Raw genomic sequence first — 27,928 nt, forward strand, 5'->3', positions numbered from 1 at the left:
GACATCAACTACATCCTCTCTTTGGCAAAGATCCTATTTTAAGCTTTCCATCAGAGGCCTCGGCTATTTGTGTCATTGTCAAAACTCTTCAGAAGGTCCGGTGACATTGATGATAGGTCTCTCAGAAGCCAGAGGTTCTGCAGCAACATAAATAGGATCAGCAGCACTAAGTGCAGGTGAAAGAGAAGCCAGCTGCACATCCTTTCTGTCTCCCTTGGCAACAGCATCCTGCCAACAAAAACTGCTGCCAAGCAAAGGCTGCAAAGGAAGGGATGTGCATTTGCAAAGCTGGGGCTGGACAAGCTTTGTGTGAAGGAGAAGCTGTCAGAATGGGGAAGACCTGTGTGCTTTTAACATTATTTTTTGTTTGTTCCTTGTGGTTTTGGACAAGGGAATGCACAGGGTGCCTGTCCTTGTGAGTAGTTTTCATGTGAAATTCCAAATGACAATCTCTGCAGTTTTGAGCCCATATGTTTCCATCCATGACAGCACACAGGGAAGAAGTCTGCACTGAGTTACTGCTTACAGATGTGGCATATCCTCCAGCAAAGGTTAAAATACGTGGCACGGCTCTCTTGTTACGCCAGCTGCAGCCTCATGCTCAATCATTGTTTCAGCAGCAAGCTCTTAATAACCCTGAGTTCCAGAAACTGCTAAACAAGCTGAGATTTGTAAAGAGCCATTTTTTTTCTATAATGCACTGAGTATCTTTATTTAGAGGCACCTTCAGAATAGCAGCATTAGGGATGAAAAGTGAACTGCAAATGGCAGGGAGAAAAGGAACATCAGCACAAGAGCACAGAAATGCAAAGCAGATCTGAGATTAATGTTTGTACTCCATCATTACACATCCTCTGTGAAATGATTGTGACTGTGAAAACACTCTGTGTGTAAATAGGGGAAAAACACACTCGTGATGTGGGATATGCACCTGCCTGGACTTCCTGACAGGGACTGTGTACTCCTAAAATCACCACTGGGGTCACACTCTGAGGTCCAGTTGCTGTTGGTGCTGCCAAGCCTTAAACCTGTCATCACAGTGTCACCCCTCTGTGATCCTGTATGATAAAAGAGAAGGAGGAACTGGCTTTGCTCGGTAGCAAAACATTAGGACAAATTCTATGAGGACTCATGTAACAAACTGCCTGGGCTATTTGGGTGTGATGGGGACTTTGAATCAAAGACCGAGGAGCAGGGATTGCTGGGGGACTTCCAGTTGCCCCCAACTTGTTGCACTCAGCATTTGCCCATGCAATTTGCCCATGCCCATTTGGATGAATGGGGCACATTTCTGTGCCCTTTGGACTGTATGGTCTTCCAGATACCCAGCTGTGCCAGAACAGAAGAAGGGGGGCAGGATGATGGCTTTAAGAATCACAGGATTTGTGGACTTACTTGGTGGGTACAAAGTAGAAACTACCCATTCATCACTGAGGAATGGAAATGTCATAAAATATAGAGCATGTATTTTGATGGCAAAGGAGGGAAGAGGATCCCTATTTCATTCTGCGTATTTTCCTCTGACAGGATTATTAATACCATTAAAGATAATTGAACGAAGTGGAAAATCTGGTGGGGGTACAGAAGCAGGAGGTGGATCTGTAAAATGCATCCAGACACAAAAAGCTGGAGGGAGGGCACTCTGCCTCCAAAGAGGGAAGGAGCAGCCTCACAAGGACGTGCAGCTGGGGTGCTTGTTGCTGTTTTGTTCCCAGAGAACGGGAACTGCCAGCAATCCTCTGGCATCTGAATAGACCCGTGTCAGACAAACTGTATCTGGACTTGATGGGGAACCAAGCTGGAATACCAAGCAGCCCTTCGATCTGCTCGCAGAGAGGGGGACTGGCTCCGTAAGTGATCTTTGCAGTTCCAAAGGTACTCATAAAGCAGCGAGCTCTCTCGCTGCACAGCCCTGCAAGACACGCCTGCCTGGGCTGTCTCTGTCCTCATTCCTCCAAACCAGTTCCAACAATAACAGCAACTCCTGCCTGCAGCTGCCTCGTTAGGGAGAAGATGTATTTTTCCTTTCTCTACTGAGCGATGAAGCTTCCAAATCTGTGTGATGTGAGCAGGTGAGGATGTCTGCTGACAAGTCCAAATGATATTTTCAGGTAAGTGATTACCTTGAGCAGCTGGAGTCACGCTTTTTCTTTCTATTACCCTCCCCTCTGTAATGATCATTGTCCTGGGTTGTCAGCGAGCCTTTTTAGGAGGATCAACAGCTCGGGTGTCTGTGTGTTTAGATAAGTAGGAGATCAAAAGCATTTCTAAAACACTGATACTCGTAGTGTCTGTGAGTCATTAGTGCAGGAGGGAAATGAACAGGGAGATGCCTGCTCTGTAACTGCATGAGACTGTAGTAGATGTAGTAGATGTAGACACATCTCATTGTGGAGATGCCTGGAGGACCAGAAATGAGTTTTTATTTGCAGAGTCAGTGCCTTGAAATCTCTGATGGAAATGCACCATTAGAAATAATAATGGTGTTCAGTGTTTCTGTGTTCTTAAAGGACCGTGACATACTTGCTACATGAAAACCATAGCTACCATTAATGTTGTTTCACAGAGAGCACTGCTTAATTTATGTTTATACATGTGATTTCCAGAGCTTCTGCTGATGCTGCGCTGTGTTAAATAGAGCTGTTACTCCATGTGCCTCATTCTGTACCTTTTGTCAAATACTTGGGGTACTGAAGTTAGGCTTGATTGCACCGTCTCATGCTTACAAGGGAAAACAGACAATAACTTGTAAGTTAATACCTGGGAGTGCTGGCATGACAGCCACTGATAGGCAGAGAAGAGAAATTTTCTATGCAGAGTAACCTACTTTTCTTCCCTCGGTTCCTCCACCAGTCATAGGGATGACATTTGCTTAACTCTTTGTTTGTACAGAGCCTGCTTCACTGTGTGTGAAAATCACATTGCTTTGAGAGGCTGCAAAGAAAAATGACCATAGCAAAAATAATATATACACTTTCTATACAGTTTCCTCCTATTAAAGATCCATTTTACTGCCTGTAACGTTTTGGGTTTGCTGAGAGATGCGTGGTATGTTGATTGTGCTGGGAAGAAAGCTTTCTTTGCAACAATAACATTGCTGGTGCTCTGAGCAGGTTTTGCATGACACTCAACATCACTAAGTTCGGTGAGATGGTCAGAAGCACAGGGAGCTCCAGCATAGTGCACACTGCCCACATGCATCCCAGCCCCACGGTCTGTGGATAACGGGTCCTTTGTAAAGCTGCTCTCTGTGCCTCCTTTGCCCATGGCAGTGTGAAATAATGACTCGAGCAGTACGTATCTGCACAGAAAGCTCTTCCTGACTTCCTAGAGGAAAAATGTTTGCCAAGTGCTGCTCAGAGTGGCTCTATCTGTCTTGCTGTGAGGCCTGAGATAACAGAGGCCAGAGGGGGTCAAACGCCAGATTGAGTCCTTTGTGCATATTCATTGGCTGTAGAAAATGCAAATGTACAGCTCAAAAGTTTCCACTGTGTCTTCAGCAATTAGAGCTTGGTCCAAAGCTTGCTAAAGCCATTGGGAACTTTTCCATGGGGCTTAGATCACGAGTTATATAAGTTTGCGTTGTTTAGCGGTGGTGCCCCAGGGAGGCTGAATGCAAGAGCTGACCCAGCAGCTGCACACACGGCTGCCATCCCATGCAGAATGATGGCACACAGAGTGCCCACAGAGCAGCCAGTGCAACACCAAGAGGTAGTAACTCATATCTGAAACCAGGACCCCATCCTGTCAGGGACTGTTGAGTCCCAAGGTAAAATGGTGAAAGAACTTGAGATGCTGGGGCCCAAATTGCTTCATTTTTCTGATTTGGAGATACCCAGCTCTCAAAAGGATAGTGAGGAAGTTCTAAATGATTCTCAAAGGTGAGACTTTGGGTAGAGATGACCTTCTGACTTCATCACCTTGGAAAGCAAAATGTTCCTGACAATCAGCTTACTTGATATTGCTGCGGACATCAACTTCAGTCTTTAGAAATTGCTGTTACAAAAGCTGTCAGTAAGGATTTTAATGGCTAAACACACACCAATCCTCTCTCTGTACGCTATACTATCACTCTGCTGTGCTTCATCCTTGAGTCAATTCATTTTGTACTTAACATTCAATTCTTGGTACAGTATGCAAGAACATGGGATGGCACAGTTCAGGCTGCTGAGACATTAGGCCATTGAACCTTCTCATTAGGGTTGAATGGTTTTAATGCAGTCATAAATTTGGGCTCCAAAAGTGGGAATTTGACATGCAGCATTTAAAAGTCAAACCACTATGACCCCTTTTGAGCATGAGCTCCTATGACTTAGAAATGGCTCTTTATGAGAAAATAAAATAAAATAGCTACGAATGGTGCAAATTGACCTTTGAGAATATAATTATTAATTATTTTTTGCTATAATATGCTTGTATCAGTCTGTATTACCATGATGGCAGGACACAGAAAGGACTGCCAGTTCTTATCCCAAAGAGCTTATGTCCTAAGTAAGGTCAGACCAAGGAGTCTCCAGACTTTGGCAAAGGCTGCAGATCTGGGCTTTGATCTGACCAAGACCATCTGCCTATGTACTGTATCATCTGGAATGTCATCACTTTGGCCATGATAACTTAATAGCAACCAATAGGTTTCATTTCAGTGGTAATCTGCTCGTGGCTAAGCTGGTGGCCCGTTCCTCAGTGCAGGGCCATTTGAGATCCAGAGCAAGGTGGGGAAGGGAAGAAGTCTCGAGGGGTTGGTTAAGCCCCTTTCTGCGATGAATGCCTTGGTAGATAAATTCCATATATCATTTTCCTGGGCTCAGGACAAAGTTACCAAACAGGGCAGTTTGATATCAGGGACTATAATAATATTCCCACTTTGCATGTTACTTTGTTCCCTCAAGTAATACAAGCCAGAGCTCTGAGCACCAGGCAACTGCAAATCCAGGCAGCCCATGCTTAGACATCCCTGCACGGATGGTGCTGAACATACGGATTCCAACTTTACTTTTGCTTTCCAATTGGCTGTTTATCAATTAGAAAGCCAATTAATTCTGCTTAAAAGGGCCAGCAAAGCCCACTGTGAAGTCATTACTACCAGCTGGTTTTCCATAAATATATAGCACTGGCTATTTTTACAATGATCTACCAAGCCAAATATGTTTTAAGTAGTTACGGATACACATTAGCTCTGGTTGTCTCTGAGAGTTACTGCTGCCTGCTAATCCAGGAATAAAAATGTCCTACAGAGCTGCAGCTGATGGGGCCATGGTGGTCCTGCAGGGACTGTTAAAGGGAGGCCAGCAGACAAGAAAACCTGACTGTCACAGCCTGAGAGAGCCAAATGTTATCAGTGTTATATTTTATTGTCAAATAAGTGGTTTATGACAGAGTAGTATTTCCTTTGAATAGTTACTAGCACTTTAAAAGTCATGTAAAGGTACTTGCTAAGTTTATGTGGCTTCCCAGGCCTGCTACCACAACAGACTGCCCCTGAGAGGTTATAAATACTTGCAGCTGCAAGCTGCTGATTTATCAGCATTTCAAGTGGTAGGGATGGATATGAGGCTTTTAGCCAAAGATGAGGGTTGCTGACCTCAGGGCACAGCATGCAGAAAAGGTGACAACTTCCTTATTACTTAAGGAGTATTCTGCAGGGAAAATATATATATAAATAAGAAAAGGCATTAATCCAATAAAGAGGTTTTTCTCTGTGTGAGGTGTGAAAGAAAGTGGCTGCACAAAGACTGCTGTCATCACTGCAGTCTTGTGGCCTGAGATCTGCCTGTGCCCTTTGTCATGGGTGCCCAGAGCAACAGGCCTAAAGTTTCCTGAAACATTCTCTCCACACCCCAAACCCAAAATGATTTTTTATCCTTTCCTCTTTGTATTTGCTCTGTCTTGGCATGCAATATGAGCCATATGGACACAGGAATATCTGCTTTGACCTTGACCTCAGAGTGAGTGCTGCCAAAAATGCGAAGACGACTCCTGCCTTTCATTTCCAAGAGTGATGCTCCACGAATACACCTTGATCTGATCTTCTGGTTGCACTTTGATGTACAGGATATGTTTTTCTCCTTGACTAGGTGTTCTTCTAAGAGCATATTGTCTGTGGCAGGCTAGGAATTTGGAAGCAGTATACCCAAGGATCACTTATTCTACAGGCATTTATTTCAGAAATAAGAAAATATATATATATATGAGCTAATTTTAGCATCAGGTATTGGGAAAATGCACTGCTTGTAAGCAGCTCTCACTGTATTACTGAGTCAGTGTTCAGTATTTTCTGAAGCGTTGAGATCTTCGGGATGCCCTGCAAAGGAGCGGGAGGCATCTGGGTGAGGTGAGTTTTGGTGGTTGCAGAGCTCTGTGCTGTTCTGCTTCAAAAAGGATGGTTGGTGATCAAAGCATCTCTCTTAGCTGGATGAGAGGGATAAGTACTGCTCCTCTGGTGAGTTTCTGCTACGTGTATTGAGTCAGAATAAACACATTTCATGGCATTTGGCTCTGGCTAAGCCTTCGGACCCCATGGGCACTTAATCAGAGAGACTGTCCCATTCCAGTTTCCAATTTTGCACTGATGCCCACCGCAGATATTCCCTTGTAGGGCAGAAGTAAATGGCATATCAGCACTGACAGAGAGAGCTGGCAAACCTGGAGGCACAGAGGACGGGGAACGTGCAGGGAGGCACTGCACACTCTCATTACCCTGTTTGGGGTCCTGCAGTTTTGATGAACTTATCTCCCTGCTTTTTTTGAGACAGCAACGATGTTGTAACCCTTGAGATCCTGGGCTGAAATTCACACTAGCAGTGTGCTAATGGTGCCATCTGATGATGCTCAGTGGACTGTGCAAAACAGACTCATCCCTTGTGCTTCCTAGTGGGCAGAGGTCCACATTGCACTTGGCAGCTTCCACATATGGAAATGGTGGCGTGTGATTGATGTGGTCCTTGCAGGTCACACTAACACAGGGCATATTAGCCCTGCATCCTGGAGAGTCTTATGCTATTGCAGCTGCCCATGTCCATTAACTGGACTCTGAATAAATGTAAGGATTGATGTTTCCAGTGGTGTGAATCTGGCACCTCATGAAACAGTGTGCCCTATAGAGGGATGCAGGAATCAAATCTCACAAAATCAAATCTCACAGCACTTATAAGTACAGAACAGGACCCAAACAAAAATTTGTGTGTGAGTATATGAGAGGGGGCAGTTGTATTAGATGGAATTAGATCCTCAGTGACCACGTGGCTTTTTAAAACGTCTTTGTTAGTTACATTTTCTTGTTCATTTTTGACATTTGTGGATTTTCTACATCTCATATTCTGAGATAAGAGAGGAGATTTCCCAAGCGGTTAAGTAAAGGACGCATCATAAGCTAGGAAGTCCCCTCATCACACATCCCTTCTTGACCTAATTTTAAGTAAGGGCTAAGCAGCTGCTCTCTCAAAACCAGATTGCTTAGTGGCATCTAAGACTGGAGGCAGCCAAATTTAGGATTTTGCAGCCAAAATAATGAGCAGACTAAGGTTCCCCATGATGATATGGCCATTCATTGGTCGGCCTTTGGCCAAAACAAAAATGAAAATATTTTTTTGTTTCTACCACTGAAGAGCAGGATGCTTTGTATCTTCTTCATGGGGTCGCCTACAGCTGTGTGATGCTTTAAAACACCCACATGGCAACCTCCTTTCTCCCTTCACCACAGAGATTCTGCGTAGCCTTCTCCTTCCCACCTCACTACTCCCAAGCAGCCAGTGCAGATCCTATTTCTCTTCCAATTCCCAGAGGCACTAACTCCTCTTTTCCAGGGCATGTGGAAGGTAGGCTTTCCTGCCAACATGACTCTCATCTGGGAGGAGCAAAGCACAAACACACAGCTGTGCTGTTCTCCATCTACTTGTCCCTCCTGTGTCTCACCCTTTCCGTTTCTTCCTCCAGGTGTTCTACTGATCTTGGCACTGACGGAAGAGCTGGTGTTTTCTGTTCAGGTACTGTCTCCTGCTGTATCCTCCTCTCAGGGCCTCCTGATGGACACTACCACTGTCACAGCCATGGGAACGACGCCTCGCCACAAGGACCGCCATACGGCAGTGCCCGTCCCCACCTCCGCTCGCACCGTCCCCCATCCTGTCAGCCTGGATGGGAGCAATGCTTCCACTGCTCAAACTCAGGCGAGCAGTCCTCGTGTTGGCGGAAAGGAAACATATCATTTGTATAACCAGAGCGCTTTGTACTCGGGACAGACTCGCCCCAAAGGGAAAATATTCCAGATTTTCAAAGGCAACTTCACAGAGTCTTCAGAGCCTTACCTAAAGACAACCCTGCACTCTCCCTTCCCTACCCTGAGGAGCCCTTTCACAGACCATCCCTTCCAGCCCCAGACTGCAACTTCCAGTGACCCCAATGGCACGGGGTTGGCCAGAACTACACCCTCAGACCCTTCTCCCCATCCCAACACCTCGGGAAGCCTTAGGGAAGCAGAGCAAGGGAATGGGGCCGAGCGAGTTGTGCAGGAAGCAGATTTTGCCACCACAACTGCTGGACCATCAACTGATCCCGAAGCAGTGTCGGTGCCTTTTAAACCCACCCACTATGGTGTATGGGATATGCTGAGCAAAAACAACTCTTGGGTAACCTTGAATCTCAGTACAAATGTCCCCTTGTTTGCTGGCCCTGGAACTGCACCAGCAGCAGCTGGTCACTCAGTCCAGCCCAGCTTTGATATCAACATCTCCTCCCCAGCAGTGGGGGACCTCGAGGGCACTGCTCCAACACAGCAGGGCCTGGTGATGAACACGACCTCGCTGGGCAATGATGTCTCCACCATGCCTACCATGGGGTTGTCCAGCTCCATGTCCACTGCTGGTTCAACTGCAACTGGAAACTTCCTCAACAGGCTGGTTCCTGCTGGGACCTGGAAACCTGGGGTGCAAGGAAATATCTCCCATGTCACTGAGGGAGACAAGCCCCAGCACAGAGCTACCATCTGTCTCAGCAAGATGGACATTGCCTGGATCATTCTGGCCATCAGCGTACCTATATCCTCATGTTGTAAGTTAATCGCTGCTTTATTTCTCTTTCTTGCATTCCTTAGAACTGAGGTTTCGACCCATTCATGGTGTAGTTGAATTGCCAACAGTGTTAGGATAGACTGAGATAGATGAGAAGAAGTCACCAGTCTTGTAACTAACTTGTTCACTGAGCAAAGTGCATGTGGAGAGCAGCTCCAAGTGCAGGAGTATAATGCTTACACTCAAAGCGTACTTTCTGTGTTGCTGTTAGAAATCACATAGTCTTTGGGGGCTCTCTGGTTGAGTGTATAAGGCTAAGGCTGAACAACTTGTAGGAGGCAAAGCAGCTTTACTTCAAAACGTTTAAGTTGGTTACCAAAGTCATGCAACAGTTCAATTTATTGAGTGCTGTATTCTACCCAGGAACTGGTTTTTAAAAGCCTGCTGCTAACACAAAAGATTGATGATAATTATGGTGACCTTAGGGAACTACAGCTTTACCGGTGCAATGAAATACTTAATTGCAAGCATTTTGTAAACCATCAGTTTTAAAGTCACATCATTCTGATAACCAGTCTGTTATTTCCCTCCATTTTAATTCTGTCTGACCTGCAGCTGCCTCAGCAGCAGGAAGAATTTGAAGTGTTGGCTTTCAGACCACAGGAATCAGACACCTGAGGGCCCAGCACCAGTTAGTTTCCAGAGCTGATTTAGGGTTTCATCATTTGACTCAGCTGCAAAGAAAAAAGGTTGTTAAATAAAGTGAAAGTTTGAGTGGACGCTGTTGTGTCCCCTACTTAGCAAAGTTCTTTCAGCAATGTAGGACAGTATATTCTCTAGTATTTTGCTCTTTAGAGCCAAGGAAAAGCCATTCAGTGTGCTGTGGGATGTGGTCACACTGATCTGTTTGGAGAGAAACAAAACCAAGCATTTCCCAGCTTTCACTGCCTCTGGAAAAATAAAAGGGTAGCTGCCAGCAATACAGAGTATTAATCCTGTTATTTACAGCTACAAGTGGTGCCGAGGACATGGTTGGATGTGTTGACTGAGTCAGTCTTACTCAGAGCATACTCCTTCCCAAAGGGGTAGTGCTGTCCTCACCTGGCACCTCTCTGAGCCACTTTCAGGTTGCTAAAGTGGTCAAGAATATTCACTTTGCTCTTTGTGCACATAGTGGACTGAGTCAGCTCCCTGTGGGTCAGTAAGCACAAGATCTGGAGCAGACAAGCTGCAGGGATGCACACCTGGGAAGGAAGCAGGAGCAATACTCCTGGCAACTGAGAATTATTGGATTGACTCAGCATATCTGTTAGGCTTGTGTCCTTGGGGCCATCAGTCGTGCTGTTGCTAATGTGGTTAAAACCACCAGTCAAAATAAGGCTTAAATCTAAAAGGCTGACAATCAAAACAAAGTTAAAAGCACAGGTGTGCATGTATACTTCTGTGAAAGATGGAGAAGAGAAAGTGGGTTATAGAAGGAACAGCATGAAAAGAAGCTACATTTGATGGCCTAATGAACAGTGCTTTGTCTATCAGTCACTAGAGACAGAGGACAGATAAATTCTTCCCTTCACTATGTTTGAGGCCAGTATTGAAAAAGAAAGCTGATCTGAGTAGAGTGCATCCATATGCAAAATGCAACCTCTAATGCCATGCAGCACAAGCAGAGGAGGCATGACTGATGTGTCCAGTGTGTCCATTGGTGTATGTCCCTTCTTGTATTGTGCCACATATAAGCACATAACTCATGATAGGTATTAATAGTACGATAAAGATTCTGTTAGCATGATTTCTGACCTAGTGCTCATTGTATGGTGAGAACGTCATATCGTGCGTGTCATAAATGCTGTATCTGTATGGCTGCATCTATCCTGCTTCTAATATTTACAAGCTATAGTTTAGAACAGTTAATTGTTATTTTGTCAGTTATCTACACCACTATTAAGTTCAGTGGGACTCACCTTTTAAAATCTGGGGATGCTCAGAGCTACAATGCATGTTAGACAGGCATGTAAACGTTTTCTGTGTCCTGCAGTGCACATACAGCTTACAGTGCATAGTGTTCGGCACACAATGAAGGGGACTGCCGCCACCTCCAGGGCACAGAGCTCACAGCCAAAGAAGGACCCATACTGCGATTGGTTCTCACTTCTGGTCTGGATGCTAAGAGACAGATAAGAGCACAGCCCTTTGGGTTAACCCGTGACAGACAGGAAACCCAAAGGTTTTGCAGTTCTTCTGCACGTGTTTGTGCCCCTGTCTCACATGTGGCTGCAATGCAGAATGAAGCTCCATATGAAGTTGTTTTAAAACTCACTGGCACGGCTCCCAGAACTTAGAGCTCTGTAATTACAGACTGGCACGATAAAACATTGAAGAACTGAAACCTGTAAATCAGATGCACAGAAGTCAATTCAGTCCGTCAGTTCTGCTGATGTGAGAAAACAGGAGGGAAAGGCCGAGCTTCAAATAGAAACGTCAGCAGAACTCAAAGAATAGATGAAGAACTGCCTTGGACCTAACCCCATACAGTCACATTTTACACACTATGACACTTTCCAAAATCATCTCACCTGCTTTCTCCGTCAAAAAAATGCAAATGTTTGCTTCCCTGGCCTGAAGGGAGAATGATTCCAAGCACTGAGTCTCCTCCTCAATGGTGAGCTCTGACCCAGCCTGAGAGCAACCCCTGTCTCCAGGTGATCAGTAACAAAACCCATTTGGGAGACCTGCAACACAGCTGAGAGTGTACTGCTGTAGACAGCACAAGCGACAGGCAGGCTTTTACAGAGGTGCTTAATGATGGGCAGTTAAGATACAGTCACAGTAAAGCCCAGGCAAAGGCTTAAGTAATTCCACAGGTTTGAGATGTTGCCCACGTGTTTGAGACACTGCCGATGGCACAGTGGAGGCTTTTAATGAAATATAACAGGCAAAAGGAGGCTGTCGTTGTTACTGCCATTTTTCCATTGGAAACCATCTCTGTGTGTCATCCACTTCGCATGTCCTCACAGGCCATCACAGCTACCTGCCTGGAAAGAGGTTCTCTACAATAGACGCAGTACTCATCATAGGACTGAATTGATACCCAAGGATATAGGTGAAATGCACCCCATTCCTATTTTTGTTCTAAGAGCTACATTAGGTTTGCAAAAGCCAGCCATAAGAAGGTTAGTTAAGTTGAGAGAAAGAATAATACTCCCCTTCGAGCCCTGCTGTTCTGCTGTCCTCTCTCTCCCTCTTCAACTAAATCTCCACTGCTTTGAAGCAGCTCAGGCAGGCAGCCTTCTGCTAACATATGTGAGATTTGAGGAAGCTCAGGAGCTCATTTTCCACACTCTTTCATCCATTTGCTTGTTTGTGCTCTGAGGTTGGAGGCCGAGAGCATAATTAAGGGAGAGAGCACGGCTGCTGTGTNACATCTTCACACGGCAAGGCCATTTCCTGCTGGAAGGAGCAAAGATCTCCCTTGACTTAACGTCCTTGGCTTTGCAGCTCCTAAAACCTAAATCCAGTCCTTCCCTGTCAGCAGCCACAACATTTTGTAAGCTGTAAAACTTGGAGTTTTCAAACTATTTGCACAGAGAGTGCTTTCCTGGGGCTCTCTTCTCCTCAGGCAACCTCAGAGAGGCGGTGTGCCTCGGAGAGCACTGGGAGGATGAAATGTACCTCCCACTTCACTTTCTCACCCTAACAAGCCTTCAGGCTGGGCTGGGATTCAGAGCAGCCTCCTGGGCCCCAGCAAAGCAAAGGGCAAAGACGCAGCTGGAGGTCGAGCATTTCCCCAGGCAGAGAGCAGCACTGCAGGCAAGGAGGGGGCTGCCTGCATTGTGGGCTCAGCAGCACCAGTTGCTGACTATTACCCAAACTGGATAATAGTAAGTTTGATAATAACCACCTTCTTTTTAAATTGTGCAGGAGATTTTTTCCATTAGTCTTATAAAATGATTTATAGCATAAGCTCACCTTTCCCTTTGAATGAGACATAAACTGCCTGACTCAAACCTATTACTGTTTTTTTCTTAGCAGCTTATTCTTGTGTTTTAAATAGAGCTCTAGCCTTGCACTTTCACATTGCTATTTTATGTGAATAGATGGGAGTCTAAATTAGATCCATGGCATATGGGTAGCTGCAATGTTTGTCAAAACATACAAGGCAGTTTTGACCTCTCTGCAGTCTTTTCCTTCCCCAGGCTATAATTCTAATAAATAATTTTAGCTGTAGCTGAGAAAATAATATATTTTCCTGCTTCATGAATATTTTCTTCTTTTCTATCACGAAGGGTTTAGAAATTATGGAGTGAATTTACAGCAGGGCATTCCCTATTTCGCAGGTACAAATCAAAGTATGTATGCACCCAGCTACCTGTCTGTCTGGATAAATCAGGTAGATTACAAGCCCAAATGTTCAATTTGTTCCACGGGTGTAAAATAAGCACACCGAGCTCTGCATTACTCCTCTGCATAAACCCTTGTATGCACCTAAATTCTGCCTGAGCAAGGGCCAGTGGGAGCAGTAAGTTTGTTACAGTGGGTTTGCCCAGCTCTCATGAAATAGCTGAGATTACAAAACTGAATTGCAATAGAGGTGATCAAAATGAGAGCCGTTCCAGAAAGCAGACTCTGGCACCACTGCCGCCATCCTGATGTAGACAGGCAGGAAAAACCCAGTTCTGGTTGGCTCAGGCAAGTGCTATCCTGGAAATATCAGCTACACAAGGCAGGTGCCAGAAGGGATCCCCAGCCCTCCTCAGTTGCTGTCTCATCCTGCACAGGATCTCCTCAGTTCCCATGGTGGTCTCTGTTTTGGAGCATGGCCACACGCTCCATGTTATGTATGTGAGGTACTGGTGCAGGGATCAGCAGCAGGGGCTTTGGATATTGAAGACATACAACTACATGCATTTGTGAATTTGGTTTTTGAGCCTTGGGCCAGTGTCTGCTCACAACTGCAGGGTCTGAACGTGCCAGAAGCAGATGACATCTATGCAGAGCTATCATTTGCAGTCCTTGGGGGGTGTCCTCTGTCCAAGAGGGTCTGTCAGTGCCTGGCTAGGTGTTTAGACGCCAAAGCTCTTCATTAGCCAGGCAGCCACATCAGAAGGTTTATAAACTCATGTCAAGAAGAAAGGGAAAACAATGTATGTTGCCAAGTCCGAAGCCTCATCTTCTTGGGTCAGATCCTGACTTAACTGTGTGGTTTCTGTTAGACAGGAGCTGGACCTACTGTGGGCGAACTAAATGAATGAAGGTCACCAGCTCTCTCCTTAAGTAGCTTTAAGCTGGATCTCCACTACTGATGAGCTCTCCTTGAAAGGAAATAACCAACTTCTTGACATGTTTCTGTTGACAGCGGTACTGCTGACAGTCTGCTGCATGAGGAGGAAGAAGAAGACATCCAACCCGGAAAACAATCTGAGCTATTGGAATAATGCTATTACCATGGACTACTTCAACAGGCATGCTGTGGAGTTACCGAGAGAGATCCAGTCCCTGGAAACATCAGAGGTACCTCACTTGCATAAGTAGAGCTTGAAAACTGTAACTGAAGCTATACTGGGAGATGAGGAGAGGAAGTCATGTTAATAAAGTCTTGAAAATGACTGTTTACGAGGGTGGATAGTGATAGGACAAGGGGGAATGGTTTTAAACTGAGACGGGGAGGTTTAGGTGAGATATTAGGAGGAAGTTTTTCACACAGAGGGTGGTGACGCACTGGAACAGGTTGCCCAAGGAGGCTGTGGATGCCCCATCCCTGGAGGCATTCAAGGCCAGGCTGGATGTGGCTCTGGGCAGCCTGGTCTGGTGGTTGGTGACCCTGCACATAGCAGGGGGGTTGAAACCAGATGATGATTGTGGTCCTTTTCAACCCAGGCCATCCTATAATTCCATGAAATCCCTGTGCATATTCAGGGCAATAACTTTTTCAAAAGGCTTCAACCTCTCTCCAACAAGTCTATCATAAGGTGCAATAAATAATAATAAATAAGCCTATCGTTTTTTAAGTACCAGTCCAGAAAGTGAGTCCTCCAGTACGTTAGTGATCCAAACATCAGAATATGGGAGTGTATAGTGCTGGCACACCCTCCTCAGCCTTTCCTGAAGGGCTCTCTCTGATTCACCAGCAGTATTCCTGTATGGGCAGGTGATCCTACTGATGGAAATACTAGCTGGCCTCAGAGATGGAAAAGAACAATTTAGCTTAGTTCAAAGGTATTTAAAACTTAGAACCAGTGAAGAGTTTGAGCTTACGCTGAAGTGACTTTCAAGAGGTCAGCTGGCTGACTAACTGACTTGTTGAATTGAAATAAAAAAGTGTCCAGAAAGAAACCTCTGAGATGCGATGTGATAAGCACTCATGATCACTTCATCACTGCCACTTTGCTGGCAATCATGTAGCTCCTGCTAAATCAGGACTCTGGTCTAGACTTAGACAAGCAGCTTTCACATGATAGGGCTATTCACATGGCCTCCAGAAGCTGCCATGTGAGTCATTTAAAACTGATTGGAATGCTACTGGACCAGTAGCTTCAAGCAGTCTATCTTCAGAAAGTAGTGAAAATGCATCTTTCATGAGATAAGACAGGCTGTCGGGTGGGAAAATGTTGCAATACGTCATGAAAGTGGAACAAAAATGAAAAGCGGAAGGTCAAACACTGGTTTGGTGCGTCTGATTTCTGGGTCCCCTCAGTGAGAAAAAATCAACCCGATTATCAGCAAAATTGAGGATTATCAGAGAAAAGAGGATTATCAGAGCAGTGAGTGATTATCTTCACACCCAGCTCCCGCTGCCTGCAGAACTGGCTCTCTGAGGCTAGATCTCCTTTTGGAGTCCCCCGCAATTCAGGCATTTAAGAGAGAACATCTGTGGGATGGGTCCGAGTGCTCCCAAGACAGAAAGAACAGCCTTTATCTCGTGCTCGTGGGCTGGAGAGTGATGGGTGATGGTGCCACACGCTCACGCTGCTCTCTGCCCTTCTCCTAGGACCACCTCTCTGAGCCACGCTCCCCTGCCAACGGTGACTACCGCGACAGCGGGATGGTCCTCGTGAACCCCTTCTGTCAGGAAACGCTGTTCGTGGGCCACGAGCAAGTCTCTGAGATATGACCCCGCGGCTGCCCTCCTCCTGCAGTTTCCTCTCTACTGTCTCCAAATTATAAATATATATATATATTATAAATATAACCTTTGTGTAACCCTGAATTACAAGAAATGTTTTCAGCTTTTCTTTTTTCTTTTCTTCTTTTTTCCCTCCCCCCTCAGAATTGTCAGCCCCTTTTTTATAAGTGTGGTAAAACTTTACAGAACAGACTGTGGCTTTATAAAATAAAGGTATTTCTAAACAAAACACCTGCCGGATTGACTGCTTTCTTCCCTATCCTCTACAAACTCTTGCTAAATCTACGTGGCCTGAAAGAACACTGGGTAGAGCCGGTCCTGATGTAGGCTGTGTGTTTGCTACAGCATCCTGCAATGGCTTCAGAGCAATGTGAAGTTATGTGACCTCTCTCAGCCTGGCTGTGTGTTCCTGCTTGGTGACCATCCCCTCCCTATGCTGTGTTGCCATCTGGCTCCAGTCACTCCTTTAGGTTGCCAGGCTGGGATACAGGCTGAGCAGGACCGGTCTGGTCTCCAGTAGTGGTCCATGTGGGTCACATGCCTGTCATGCATCCTGCACATGGCTGCAGTGCTGCCTGCACACCCAGTGGGATGACTCAGAGTCTGAACCCCACTGGGGTCTGCAAACTCAGCAGGGAGGCAGCAGGAAAGCTGGGACAGAGCAGGACGATGAATGAACCTAACGCACCCATGAGGTCCAGGAGATGGGCAACCCACCTGAGCGATAACATTGCTCAGTGACTTTTTTTATGTTATCTCTCTCAGATAGGAAGACCTGAGCTCTAATTTTAGCTTTGAAAGTGTTTTACAAGAGCAGAAACCAGAATGGCCTTTTTTCTTGCATAAATGCCCTAACAATTACACTTTGGACACGCAGCTGCTCTTCTCCAGCCCAATGAGTCCCGAATTACTTCCCACAGAGCAAACAGCCTCTTAAGAAGGTGAGTGTCCCCTTTGTAGGAACAGAAATCTCCGCAGTGTTTTGAAGCAAACTGGCATTTCAGTCCTACCCAGTTAAGCAGCAGATTGCAAGCTGTAATAGTAGTGTGGGAATAGGAAAGGCGAATGAACCTTAAATGGTGGGTTAGAAATGGACCGATACAGGCAGAGGGTAACATGGAGTGTGGAATGACTTTGCTAAATCGAGGTTCTCTCTTTGAGTGAACCTGAACAGTTACCACGGGACCAATTTTGGGTTTTGCTCTATAAATTGCCTTTCTCACTTTGCTCAGCAAGTGGAGCGGCTTCTGTCCCTTGAGGCCTCAGCCTTCTCGGTGTGTCAAGTGGAGACGTGAAGGGTGCGGTGTCCCTGATCTGAGACTGCTGGGCCAGGGCTGTCCATAGAATGAGGAGGGATTCAAGTCCCTGCATCAGCAAAACGCAGAATGGGCATGACCACAGCTCCACAGCTCAGAGGTTGGTTTTACTTAACTTTAAGTAACATCTTGCTGCAGGAGGGCCTGTCAGGAGTAAGCGAGCAGCCAGTGTGTTTGTAATTCATGGATGGATGGATGAAGGCAGGAGATCATCCAGGCGTCAGCGCAGAGAACACGGCTGGCATTTTCACACGTACGTTGTCATGAATTCCTGCCCCGCTGTGCCCGTAAACACCATTGTGCTGTTCATCTGCCACATTTGCAGCAGCAGCAGCAGGGAGATTTGCCCTGAAATGGATTGCTGACCCAGCTGCCGCCGGGACAATGCACAAAGCCCGCCTTCCAGAAAGCCGTCGCACAAAGCCGAAAGCCCCACCGAGCCCCGACCTGCTGGGCTCGGCACATCCCTCCGCCAGTGCGGGGCTGGCGGCGGGGCTGAGCGGGCGGCAGCGGCAGCGGCATCATGCCCTTGCCCAGGCGCCGGTCGTCCTTCCTGGGGCAGCAAGCCCCTTCCTCCACCGCCGACAGCGTGGGGGGCCCGGGGCGCCGGGTGAGCGTGGGCAGCCTGTCGAGGCCGCCCGGGGTCTACGTGGGTGCCGTGCCCACCGGAGGAGTGAGCAGCTTGGGCACCCGCGTGTCCCGCCGAGCGCTGGGCATCAGCAGCGTCTTCCTGCAAGGGCTGCGCAGCTCCTGCTCCGCCGTGCCCCTGTCCGCGGGGCTGGAGAAGGGCAGGGGGCTCTCCTACGAGAGCCTGAACGGCTGCCTGGTGGAATACATCGAGAAGGTGCGGGCCCTCGAGCAGGTCAACCAGGAGCTGGAGGAGCACATCCGAGTCTACCTGGACAAGAAGTCCTCCAGCGTGGGCAGCTGGGGAGCGCTGCGGGAGAGCTGGGAGGCCGTGTACCACCAGGTGAGTGCGAAACACGGCTTAACCTGATGGTGCAGCCAGTGCGGAGGGTGTTAAGTCTGTCCTTGTGATAATTGCAGCCTTATCGCTTCACAGCGTGCCGTGGAAAATGCTTATGTTAAGGAGGAGAATTGCCTGAGGCATCCTGTGCATGGGAGTGATTGAGATTCACCCCAAGGTGCCACACTCGGCTCCTATGGAAATGGGACAATTCTCTAATATTTTTCTTCCTTAGCTGTGGTTATTAAGCCAAGAATCAAAATTATTAACAGGAAACTGCTAGGACTGAATTAGTTTATCCATCATCATGATATCATTACAAGCCTGTTAGTCATGTTGGTGCTTTAGGTTTGTTTTAATTAGCAATTCAGATTTTTACTTTCTTCCCTCGTTTGCTTGATGACACTTCCCAAAAGCTCTATTTATTGCAAAATAATCATGACATGACTGCAAATGAGCCACTCCATCCCTTCGCTTCCCACTCTGGCCACCCCCTGCACCCACCTCTCTTGATGTTTTACAGCAGTCTTAGAGGGGGCAGTTCCTTTAGGACCCTGTTGGATCGTCTTTGGGAAGCTTGAAAGGCGGCTTCTCATTCCCCAAGAACTTCTGTGCTGTGCCACGGGCTGGCCAGACTTACACCTCTGGCTTAGGAAAGAGGGTGTGTTGTTAGTGTGCTGCACTTTTAGGGCTGCACCCAGAATGCCTCAGATGCCGTCTGAACCCCTTGTGCAGTGGGATATTCTATGACAGCGTAAACCTCCACCACCTTCACATTCAGCTGTGAGGTGGGGTTGTTAGCTTTTAACTTTGCGTGCAGGCAACATTTCAGGTTTTACAGAGTACATATCAATCTCCCCAGCCTCAATCCAGGTGCTACTCTTCCCAAGGCAATGCAACAAAAGGCCACTCTTGCTGCCTTCATGCTTTTCTCCTTTGGGCTCTGAAAGAAGGCTGAGCCGTGAGAGGCTGGCTAAAAGCATTGCAACTTCAGTGCTTGGCACCTGATCAGCAACATGAGCCATTAGTCTGGCCTATAGGAGTGTGTTGGAGACAATGGTCTGATAGAAACCATTTATTTCAGCATTTGGAAGAAAAGATTAAGCCATGAGCTTCTGAAGTTTTCCTGTAAAGGCATCTTGCGTAAAGTTAAAAGCCTGAATATTTTCTGTTACATGAAAAAGCAACACATGAGACTCGTTAACACACCTGAGACCATGGACTCAGCAGCATCCAGAAAGGATGCACTGAACTCAGCTTCTCTGCTTAGTGATTTACATCCCTCTGAACTGCTCCGTACATATTTGCTGGCAAGATGTTCCCTGTTTCCTCGAAGGCTTTCATTTTCCATAGACATTTGGTCAGATACTGCAGCTGCGTGGGCTCACTGCTGGAGGCAAATGGACTTGTTTTGGCAGGTCAGGGCAAATCGCAGGGCAGCGTTTGTTTACGCTGAGTAGAGCGAGGGGAAAAGTAGCAGCTTCATCCATTCATGTATGAGTGGCAGCAGGAGGGCAAAGTACAATAATTTCTGGAGAAACTAAGGGGAAAAAGCAGATTCCAGGATCAGATTTTCTAGAACTGAGGAGAAGAAAGAAGATTCAGTAAGTGTTGGTCCTTTCTCCATCCTGGAAGGCCCCACAGCCCCAGAATGCCCCAGAAGGGAGTACCTGGGGCTCAGTGCTGGTCCAGGGAGGCTGCAGTGGAGCAGGGAAGAGGAAATAAGAGTCTGAGTGCTGAAGATGAGCCATCTCTGTGTGCTGGAGAGCACGTAAAGTTCTTGTGGCTGGTCTGGCTGCTGTGCCACAAGGCATTTTCTCTGCCCGCACCTGTAGCTTTTGTAACATCTCTGACTTCTGCGCTTTGAAGGTTTCTCAGACCTAAAGTGAGGCTTTTTTTGGCCCTGTACTAACTTCCACCATGGACACCTCAGTGTGGGGCGTAGGTTATTCCTCCAGCTACCTCCTCGTCCTTGAGTTTGTAAGAATTCATGGCAGTGAGCCACTTTTTGTAATGATTGATGTTAATTACAGGTACCAAGTTTTCAGCATTGCATTTCCCCCTCCACCCCTTTAGTGAGCAGCAGGCGTAGGAGCAGGTAGGAGGACCACACTACAGCACTGATCCCACTGGCAGTACTTAGGATGACTTGTCTGGACACAGCCTGGATAACCCATGTTGCACAGTGTGTTTCACCTTGGGAGAACAGAACACTTCAAGGGATTTGCCATCCCATACAGTCACAGACTTAATTATCCAAAGTAAGATATAGAGATTTCCTGGCCCACTTAAGAATCTGCTCCTATTGCTGTGGTGGTTTGGTTTCCACCACAAATTTCTGTACGTATCTGGAACAGATCAAAGAGATGTTTGTTTACTCAGCCCATCACAGCCCTACAGGCTCCTGTAGCACCATGCAGCCTCCCACTCTTGGTCCTTCACTACCAACCCTGTCAGATGGCAGGCACTCCCTGAGACAAGGAATTGAGGTGCAGACAGTGGGACTGGGTCAGTACTGAGTGCACTTCCAGGTAGGTCCCCAGCTCCAGCTTGTTGCTGATGCTGGGTGGTTGCTCCAGCCATCATCATGGCTTCAGGCTTAGTTCAGCTCCTCCAAAGTGCAGCAGCAGCCCCAAGGGGCTGGGCCTGTGGAGCCCCTGGTTTAAGTGTTTGCTGTCACCCTAGTAGCAAATTGAACCTTTCTTTGGCCAATGCATGTGACACTCTAGGTCAGGCTGTGGCCTTTTTTTACCATTTCCCATTCTGTATAACCCTCTTGAATCCCAACAGGGCTCTGTGTCACAAGCCTGTCAGGTTTGATTGCCCCTCAAGCGCCTCCTGGTGATTAAAGCTACACCAAAGAATCGTAGCAATGATACCACAGTTTTATTTGCGCAGTCTCTCCAAAGCACTTCAAGTTCAGTGTAATAATATTTGAAGACTGACTGCTTCCCAGGTCTCGTATCTACAGCAAGAGTGTATGCAGTCCCATCAGAGAAGAAAAACAGCACTCTGGGAGCTGAGGACCACTCACTCAAGGCACGAGCATCAAATATTCCTTGGCTCACGGAAGAAGATGACCCTGAAGAGGACTGCTGATATGGGAAGTAGAATAGGAGCTGCATAAGTGCTCCTTAAACTGTATCTAGAAACTCTAAGTGGGACTTAAATGCTGAACATACCTTATGTGCTGTAATGAATTTTGCCCCTTGTGACCAGCTGACAGTTGGGATGAATGTGTTTCTACAAGAAGATGAATCCTTAGGAGCAACGAACGTGTCGGTGAAAAATCACAGCCTATTTGCAGACAAATTGTGAATTGATATGTACAAAAGTCATTGATTTAATTACCTGGAATGAGTCATGTGAACAGCCCCAGGCTAAAAGATTCTTTTCAGAATCAGAACTGTTCATCTGCTTAAGACAGATGGGCCGTGCAGGTAGCGCCTGTGTGAGATGCTAATTGCTTGAGCTGTGTTGTCTCTCCCTTCCAGGTGGGTGAAGCAGTCCTTGAGAACGCCCGTCTCATGCTGCACACCGAGAACATTCAGGCCTCTGCTGAAGACTTTAAGGACAGGTAGACCTGAGGCTGCACCTGGCCGGCCCGCTTCCCTGACACTGTGCCTTGGCAAATGCTTACTCAATGGGGGTGTAAGGCTTAGTGACGATTAGCCCACCTAACGTGGGAGGGTTGTGGTAACACAGCAAAGTAACTACAATTCTAACGTTATTTTGGAACACATTCTGAAGATTAATGTTTATTAATCTAATCATCTGTAGTTTTATTCTTTGATATATGGGCATTGATGTCTCTCTGAGAGGCCAACGTTCATTCAGATTAGTGTTGATACTTTACAGAGGCAAGTGTTCGTGTGGGTTTTAGTTCCAGTTGTCACAGCAGTGGTTTTAGAACTGTTGATGCAGCACCTGAAGCACGTTCAGTGCACCACTGCAAACCTTGCTGTGGAAACATCAGATAAGGAAAGAGAAATGGGCTGCACTAATTTTCCTTGTCTTCACTGAGAGAAAGGAATGGTGAAAGAAGATCCTAAGTACTGATCAACCACCTTTTAAAAAGTCTTTCTGTTTGCAAAGCCTAACATTTAGGTACATGAGCATGTGAAGCTCTGTATTACTCACAGGGCCTGATCCTTCTAGTTTTTACTCCTAATGGACGTTATGTACGGCAGGGAAGAGCAGGCAGCAGTCACACTGAGAAACAGAAAAATCCACACGTATTCGTGTGGTACACAAACATCAGACCTAGCAGAAGACAACTTGCCTCTCCATGCTTATCAGGAGTGCTGTCAGCCTGACGCTGCTGCACCACAGCCGGCTGGTCCGGCCTCTTTCATTAGGCCCAGAGTTAATGACAAGGTACATCAAGACAAAGGTGAGGGCAGAGCACATCTCATGTGTTTCTGTGCCTCTGTCAGGGGCACAAGAGCTAATTAACAAAATGGCGTCATTAAAAAGATGCACATTTTTCTTGCTGAGCTGTGCCTACTTTGTTTTCCTCTCTACAGGTATGAAAATGAACAGCCGTTCAGAAAGGCAGTGGAAGATGAAATTAATTCCCTTTACAAAGTGATTGATGATGCTAATTTAACTAAAATGGATCTGGAGAGCCAGATAGAAAGCATGAAGGAAGAACTAACTTTGCTGTCAAAGACCCATGAAGAAGTAAGTCCAGGGTTGGGGCGCTGCAGAGCTAATGTGTGCCTGCTTCGTGTGGCTGGCATCGTGCACTGGGCAGAGCAAGCACTGTCATCTCCTGATGGGGGAAACTTCACCAGTGGGGCCTCAATTAAGCAGCTGCTACTTAATTCGTGTAGGAGGCAGCCAGCAGTTGTGTGGATGGTTCTAAAGTAGAGGAGAGATTGAATCGGGATGCATCATGGATGTGAGGCTCTATCCTTACATCTCTTTCAGCTGATTTTTTCCAAATACAAGATTCCAGCAGTACTGGTAGGCAAGTGGAGGCTTGGGTTGCCAAGGGAAAGCTTCATCCCCTCCCCACTTTTATAAGCCTATGCACAGCATTGGCTTTTTGCTGCAGGTGACCAGCGGCTTCAGTACCACAGCAAGCCATAAGAAAGATGGAAGTTGTTTCAGATAAGAGGGAAAACATGGAAAATGGGAAGATGTGCAAAATCCCCTTTTAACTTCCACTAAATCACTAACACGGAGGCATCACTGGGGACCACGTTTCATTTTTCTGTGGCAACAGAATAGCTCTTCCTCAACCCCCAATCTGATGCTACCATGGTCCATTTCACTTTTTCTTACGTCTGTTATTGTTGTTGAAGGATGTGAAGGTGTTGTATAAACAACTTGCTGGATCTCAGCTGGAAGAACTTGATGTTCCCCTGGGAAGTGGCCTGGACAACATACTGGAAAAGATCCGAATCCACTGGGAGAGAGACATTGAAAAGAATCGTGCTGAGGCAGGTGCCCTGCTCCGTACCAAGGTAAGCACTGACATCAGTCTCCATAAGTTACTCCAGCATCTGCCCAGCGCTTTGCAGTAACTTCAAGGCTTGGTTTTTGGTTTTGGTGTTATTGTTTGTAAATGGTGCCACTGATATCACAGGTATTTGTGGGAGACTTCTAAGGGCTCTGCAGCGTTGGCTAAGAAAAATGAACTTAATCACTTGATACCTCCTGTAGAGGATGCACCAATCATTACCCTACTTACTGGAGCCATTCCTTCTCTGGAGAATGTACAGAGACCCATAAATCAAAAGGGCAAAATACATCTCTCTACGCTAATTATACAGCTATGCATTCCTCCTTGAAATTGTTTCCTTTGGCAGCAGTGGGAAAATTGGAAATGAAAAGTGATGATAATAGACATCCCCTTTGAAAGTTGTCTCCTCACTTGATGCTGAATCTAAACCAGCCTTTTAACGCAGCTTTTCCTCTGTCACAAAGGATCATTCTCATTTTTCCTGCCCGGCTGAAGTATTTTTGCAGAACTGAAGCATTAAGTTCATGATCCTGTGTTTTAACAGCTATCTAATTCTGAGTTGGTGGTGACACATCAAATCACAACCACAGCTGTGCTGCAGAGATATTTAGCAAAGGCACAGTCTCATCTGTCCTTTGATACATAGTTATTATGGGAGGGGTAGGGGACAGCGGTGTGGAAGAAGAAGAAAAGCAAGAAATACGTTTGCAAAGATATGTGCATGTTCTGAGTGGAAGAAAACGAGTCCTATGACAACAACAATATCTAAGATACTAGGGAATGTACAAGAGGCCAACTATGAGTTCATCCTGGAGGACCCACATTCTTCAGTGTCCCCACTCTCCTGCCCTAATGATACCTCTGTATGTGCAAACAGTCAGTTGCAACTTCATTCTCTCCCTTTCCTTCATACCTCCAACCTTTTATCTGCTCTCAGATATGATTTGGAGAGAAAACTGCCAGCTCAAAATGACCATTTGATCCTACAGCTGTGATTTCAATTCAGGCCAACACCAGATGTGGCAGAGAAGCTGACAGGCAGACAAAGCCCAGCCCCTCCTTACTTCAACACCTTAGTCAGATCTCTTCTTACTTAGAGATTTGTTGCAGATTACTTGTTTAGATTTGCTTTTCTAATGGAAGAACCAGAATATCTTAAATTTCTGGGAAGAACAGTTCTGGTTTTGAACAGGTTCTGGTATGACATTCTAGCCTGGGTTCTTTTTGTCCCCAAATTAAACTCAGATGATGCAGCTTTGTATCTCAGATAAATACACGTTGTTACTATTTATACAGGTAACAGGAGCTACACTAATTACATCCATTCTTTTTTCCAAATCATTCCTTCCTATGCTGCTGGGTCACACCGTTTTATCATCCAAGTGGTGACAAATTTGTCCTTGCACTTAGGCAGCACTGAAAGAGAACAAGAACTCCTTAATTTCTAACCAATTCCTTGCCTCATTTACTTTTTCTTTTGGCTGGACTTGCAATTTTGGGTTGATTTTCATGGGTATTTATACACCACAACATAACAGTTTTGTTTTCTGCCACCCATAAGTCTTTCCAGTTCATGATTTATCCACGAGGCAGTACAGCTTAATGCACCATGCCGTTAAAATTCTATCATAATGAACCTAGACCTTAATCTTCCTCTGCGTTTCCTGTCTCTTGACCAGCTGTTGATCCATGGCAGTACTTTGCCCTGCACACACAATTGCACAGCTTTCCCTGCCGTCCCCCACATTATCTCTCATAAAAGGCCTTGAAAATCTCATGGATTATGTCAGTTGTTTCTCCCTCCTTCACTGCTTTGCTAACATGCTCCTTGACCAGTGAAGACATTAACAACGCCCACACCCCTCTACAGATGTCATGCTGCTCAGACCCTGGATGTTGGTGTCCTAATTATACTTTAATTGTCTTGATTCCATTAAAAAGACATTAATGAGAGATTCTACGCTCTTGCAGAATGCCTGACTCAGAACTGCACAGATGTTTTTGAAATCCATACGTTCCTAAGAAGTTCAAGCACTAAAGAGCTAAAGATTTCAGAGGATGATTTCATTCTCTGTTTTTATTATCCAGCTGTTTGTGGGCACCACAATTCAGTATAGCCTTTCTTTGTGGAGTGTCTCAGGAACAGGATGGGCAGAGGCCCCAGAAGATGCCATCTGCCTCGTGAAGAGGGTACGAACATTATGTCTGCACTTCTCTGCAGAAGGAATCCCAAAGCTGAAGCCAAATTTCATGCCCAGCAATACCTTCCATATGGACATCTGTGGGATGACTCAATTGGTAATCCTGGTTCAAAACCTTTGCAGCTCATCCAGTGCATCACTTCCCCTGCCATCCTCAGTATTTAAGGTCTGACGGGCCATTTCCATCTGCCTGTTGTGTTATTCACATCACTTGTGTTAGGAAGCCTTAAAAGCTTAGGGCAGCTGCTGCAGGAGCCCCAGCATCACATGTGGCGAGGGAAGGTGGATTTACAGGTAGTATATGGGCCAACAGTAAGGTGAACATGACTGAGAGATGAAAGGCTACAAGAAGAAGAAAAGGAATAATTACAGCAATGCTTTCTTTTTATAGGTGATTTTAAACATGCCAGTAGGAATGTTGAATAGCTTTTGTTGACGTAGACCAAGTATGTATGCTTACATGTATAGGGCATTTTACAGTAAGTGCCTAGACACTAATAACTATCCAAACCATTAAGTGCAGGAATGTAATATATAGCAATCAAACTCAAAATCAGAATTGCCACAACCTGAAAAAATATATATTAACTGTTATGTTGGAATGTAAGGCAACTAAAACATAGTTTGAGTATGCTATGACAAGATGTCATAATCTTGCACCAGCAACAGGCTGAAGCGACAGCTGCAGTGCGAAGCCAAGAGGAAGAACTGGTAGAGGGACTGAGAACCGAGTTCCATGAAACTGCCTGCAAAATACAGAGCTTGCAAGCTGAAACTGAGTCCTTGAGAACCTTGGTAAGTAACACTGGTTTTGAATGGTTATTTTCTCTCTTATTTCTTCATGATTTCTGAAGAGAGCATGCCCATGTTGTGTCATGTGTTGGTTCAACTTTTGTAATGATAACACACATTTTTCAGACTGTTTAACAAAAGGAATTCTGAAAATATTAGATTGCCATTTAAGCATAGGCAATGAAGATACTGGTGAAACATGAAAAAAAAAATTGCTCTGAAGCATATTGAAACTATTTTAATGTCTGCTGTCCTGGCCTTATAGAAGAGGGGTCTGGAGAATTCCCTATATGATGCCAAGCACTGGCACGAGATCGAACTGCAGAACCTGGGCTCTGTCATTTCCAAGCTGGAGTCAGAGATGGCAGAAATCAAAGCAGAAACTGAGCAGCAGCAGCGGGATCGTGAGAATCTGCTGACCAACAAGCAGCAGCTAGAGAAAGACATCGCTGCATATCACTGCCTTCTGGATGGAGAGCAAAGCAGGTACAATCACCTGAAACGCACATGGGGCGCTCTGGGAAGAGAATGTGACTAGAGCAGTTCTGTTTTCTTAAAGATAGGTCCTGAATCCCAGCTTTTGACTTGCTCTTCTGCTCAGCTCAGGGAGAAATGTTTACTCATCCTGAAATAAAACAAGAAGTGCATCAGATCTGTTTTCTGCTGCACAGTCAGGTCCTGACGAAGCTGATGAGATCTCAGCTGAACTGAAGATAGCACTTGGTTCAGTAATTGTCCTGTTTGTAGTAATAATCCATCTTCTTTTTCTAACTTTCAGTTGATCATGAAGTCCCCATCCTATAGAAGATCATTGCCATTCAAAGCAAAAGAAGATGTCACCGCTAAGTATGTTCTTGGAAGCGAAATGCCCATCAAAGCAGCCTGCTTTATTCAGTTTGATTCAACAGTCAAAGTAGGTTGTAGCTTGAACAACTTTATTAGACCCTCTTCATGTAATTGCTTTGCTTACAGATTTACTCATGTTGTTAAAATTATAATAAAAATAAAGAATATCAGAGTTTTTTTTTTGTTTGACTTTTTCTTTCAGCATTTTTCG

General features: G+C 45.8%; 2 protein-coding genes across 4 annotated transcripts in view; both read left to right on the forward strand.

The window, feature by feature from the left end:
• TMEM108 (transmembrane protein 108) overlaps positions 1-16,354 on the forward strand; it is a 141,947-nt gene extending 125,593 nt beyond the window's left edge. Inside the window, exons 1-4 of one of the 3 annotated variants that reach the window (XM_015854071.2) lie at positions 1,575-2,111; positions 7,933-9,045; positions 14,359-14,513; positions 15,991-16,348. In XM_015854071.2, the coding sequence (XP_015709557.1) occupies positions 2,099-2,111; positions 7,933-9,045; positions 14,359-14,513; positions 15,991-16,113 (1,404 nt within the window). In that variant the 5' untranslated portion in view covers positions 1,575-2,098 and the 3' untranslated portion in view covers positions 16,114-16,348. Of the gene's footprint in view, positions 1-1,574; positions 2,112-7,932; positions 9,046-14,358; positions 14,514-15,990 lie in introns of those variants that run through there. The other 2 variants (XM_015854067.2, XM_015854069.2) reach the window with 2 other exon arrangements.
• A 1,521-nt stretch (positions 16,355-17,875) lies between these two features.
• On the forward strand, positions 17,876-27,894 carry BFSP2 (beaded filament structural protein 2). The gene is made up of 7 exons (XM_015854063.2): positions 17,876-18,411; positions 21,903-21,985; positions 22,935-23,091; positions 23,718-23,879; positions 26,743-26,874; positions 27,137-27,357; positions 27,650-27,894. Exons 1-7 carry the CDS (start codon positions 17,965-17,967, stop codon positions 27,651-27,653), a joined length of 1,206 nt encoding a protein of 401 aa, XP_015709549.1. The 5' UTR covers positions 17,876-17,964; the 3' UTR covers positions 27,654-27,894.
• Positions 27,895-27,928: the final 34 nt, after the last annotated feature.

Source organism: Coturnix japonica, chromosome 2, assembly GCF_001577835.2.
Source record: "Coturnix japonica isolate 7356 chromosome 2, Coturnix japonica 2.1, whole genome shotgun sequence".
NCBI classification, from domain to species: domain Eukaryota; kingdom Metazoa; phylum Chordata; class Aves; order Galliformes; family Phasianidae; genus Coturnix; species Coturnix japonica.

Coding starts and splice junctions, on each gene's coding strand:
- BFSP2 (XM_015854063.2), top strand. CDS start 17,965: ATGCCCTTGCCCAGGCGCCGGTCGTCCTTCCTGGGGCAGCAAGCCCCT. Junction 18,412..21,902: donor GGGAGGCCGTGTACCACCAG/GTGAGTGCGAAA, acceptor TCTCCCTTCCAG/GTGGGTGAAGCAGTCCTTGA. Junction 23,880..26,742: donor GTGCCCTGCTCCGTACCAAG/GTAAGCACTGAC, acceptor ATCTTGCACCAG/CAACAGGCTGAAGCGACAGC.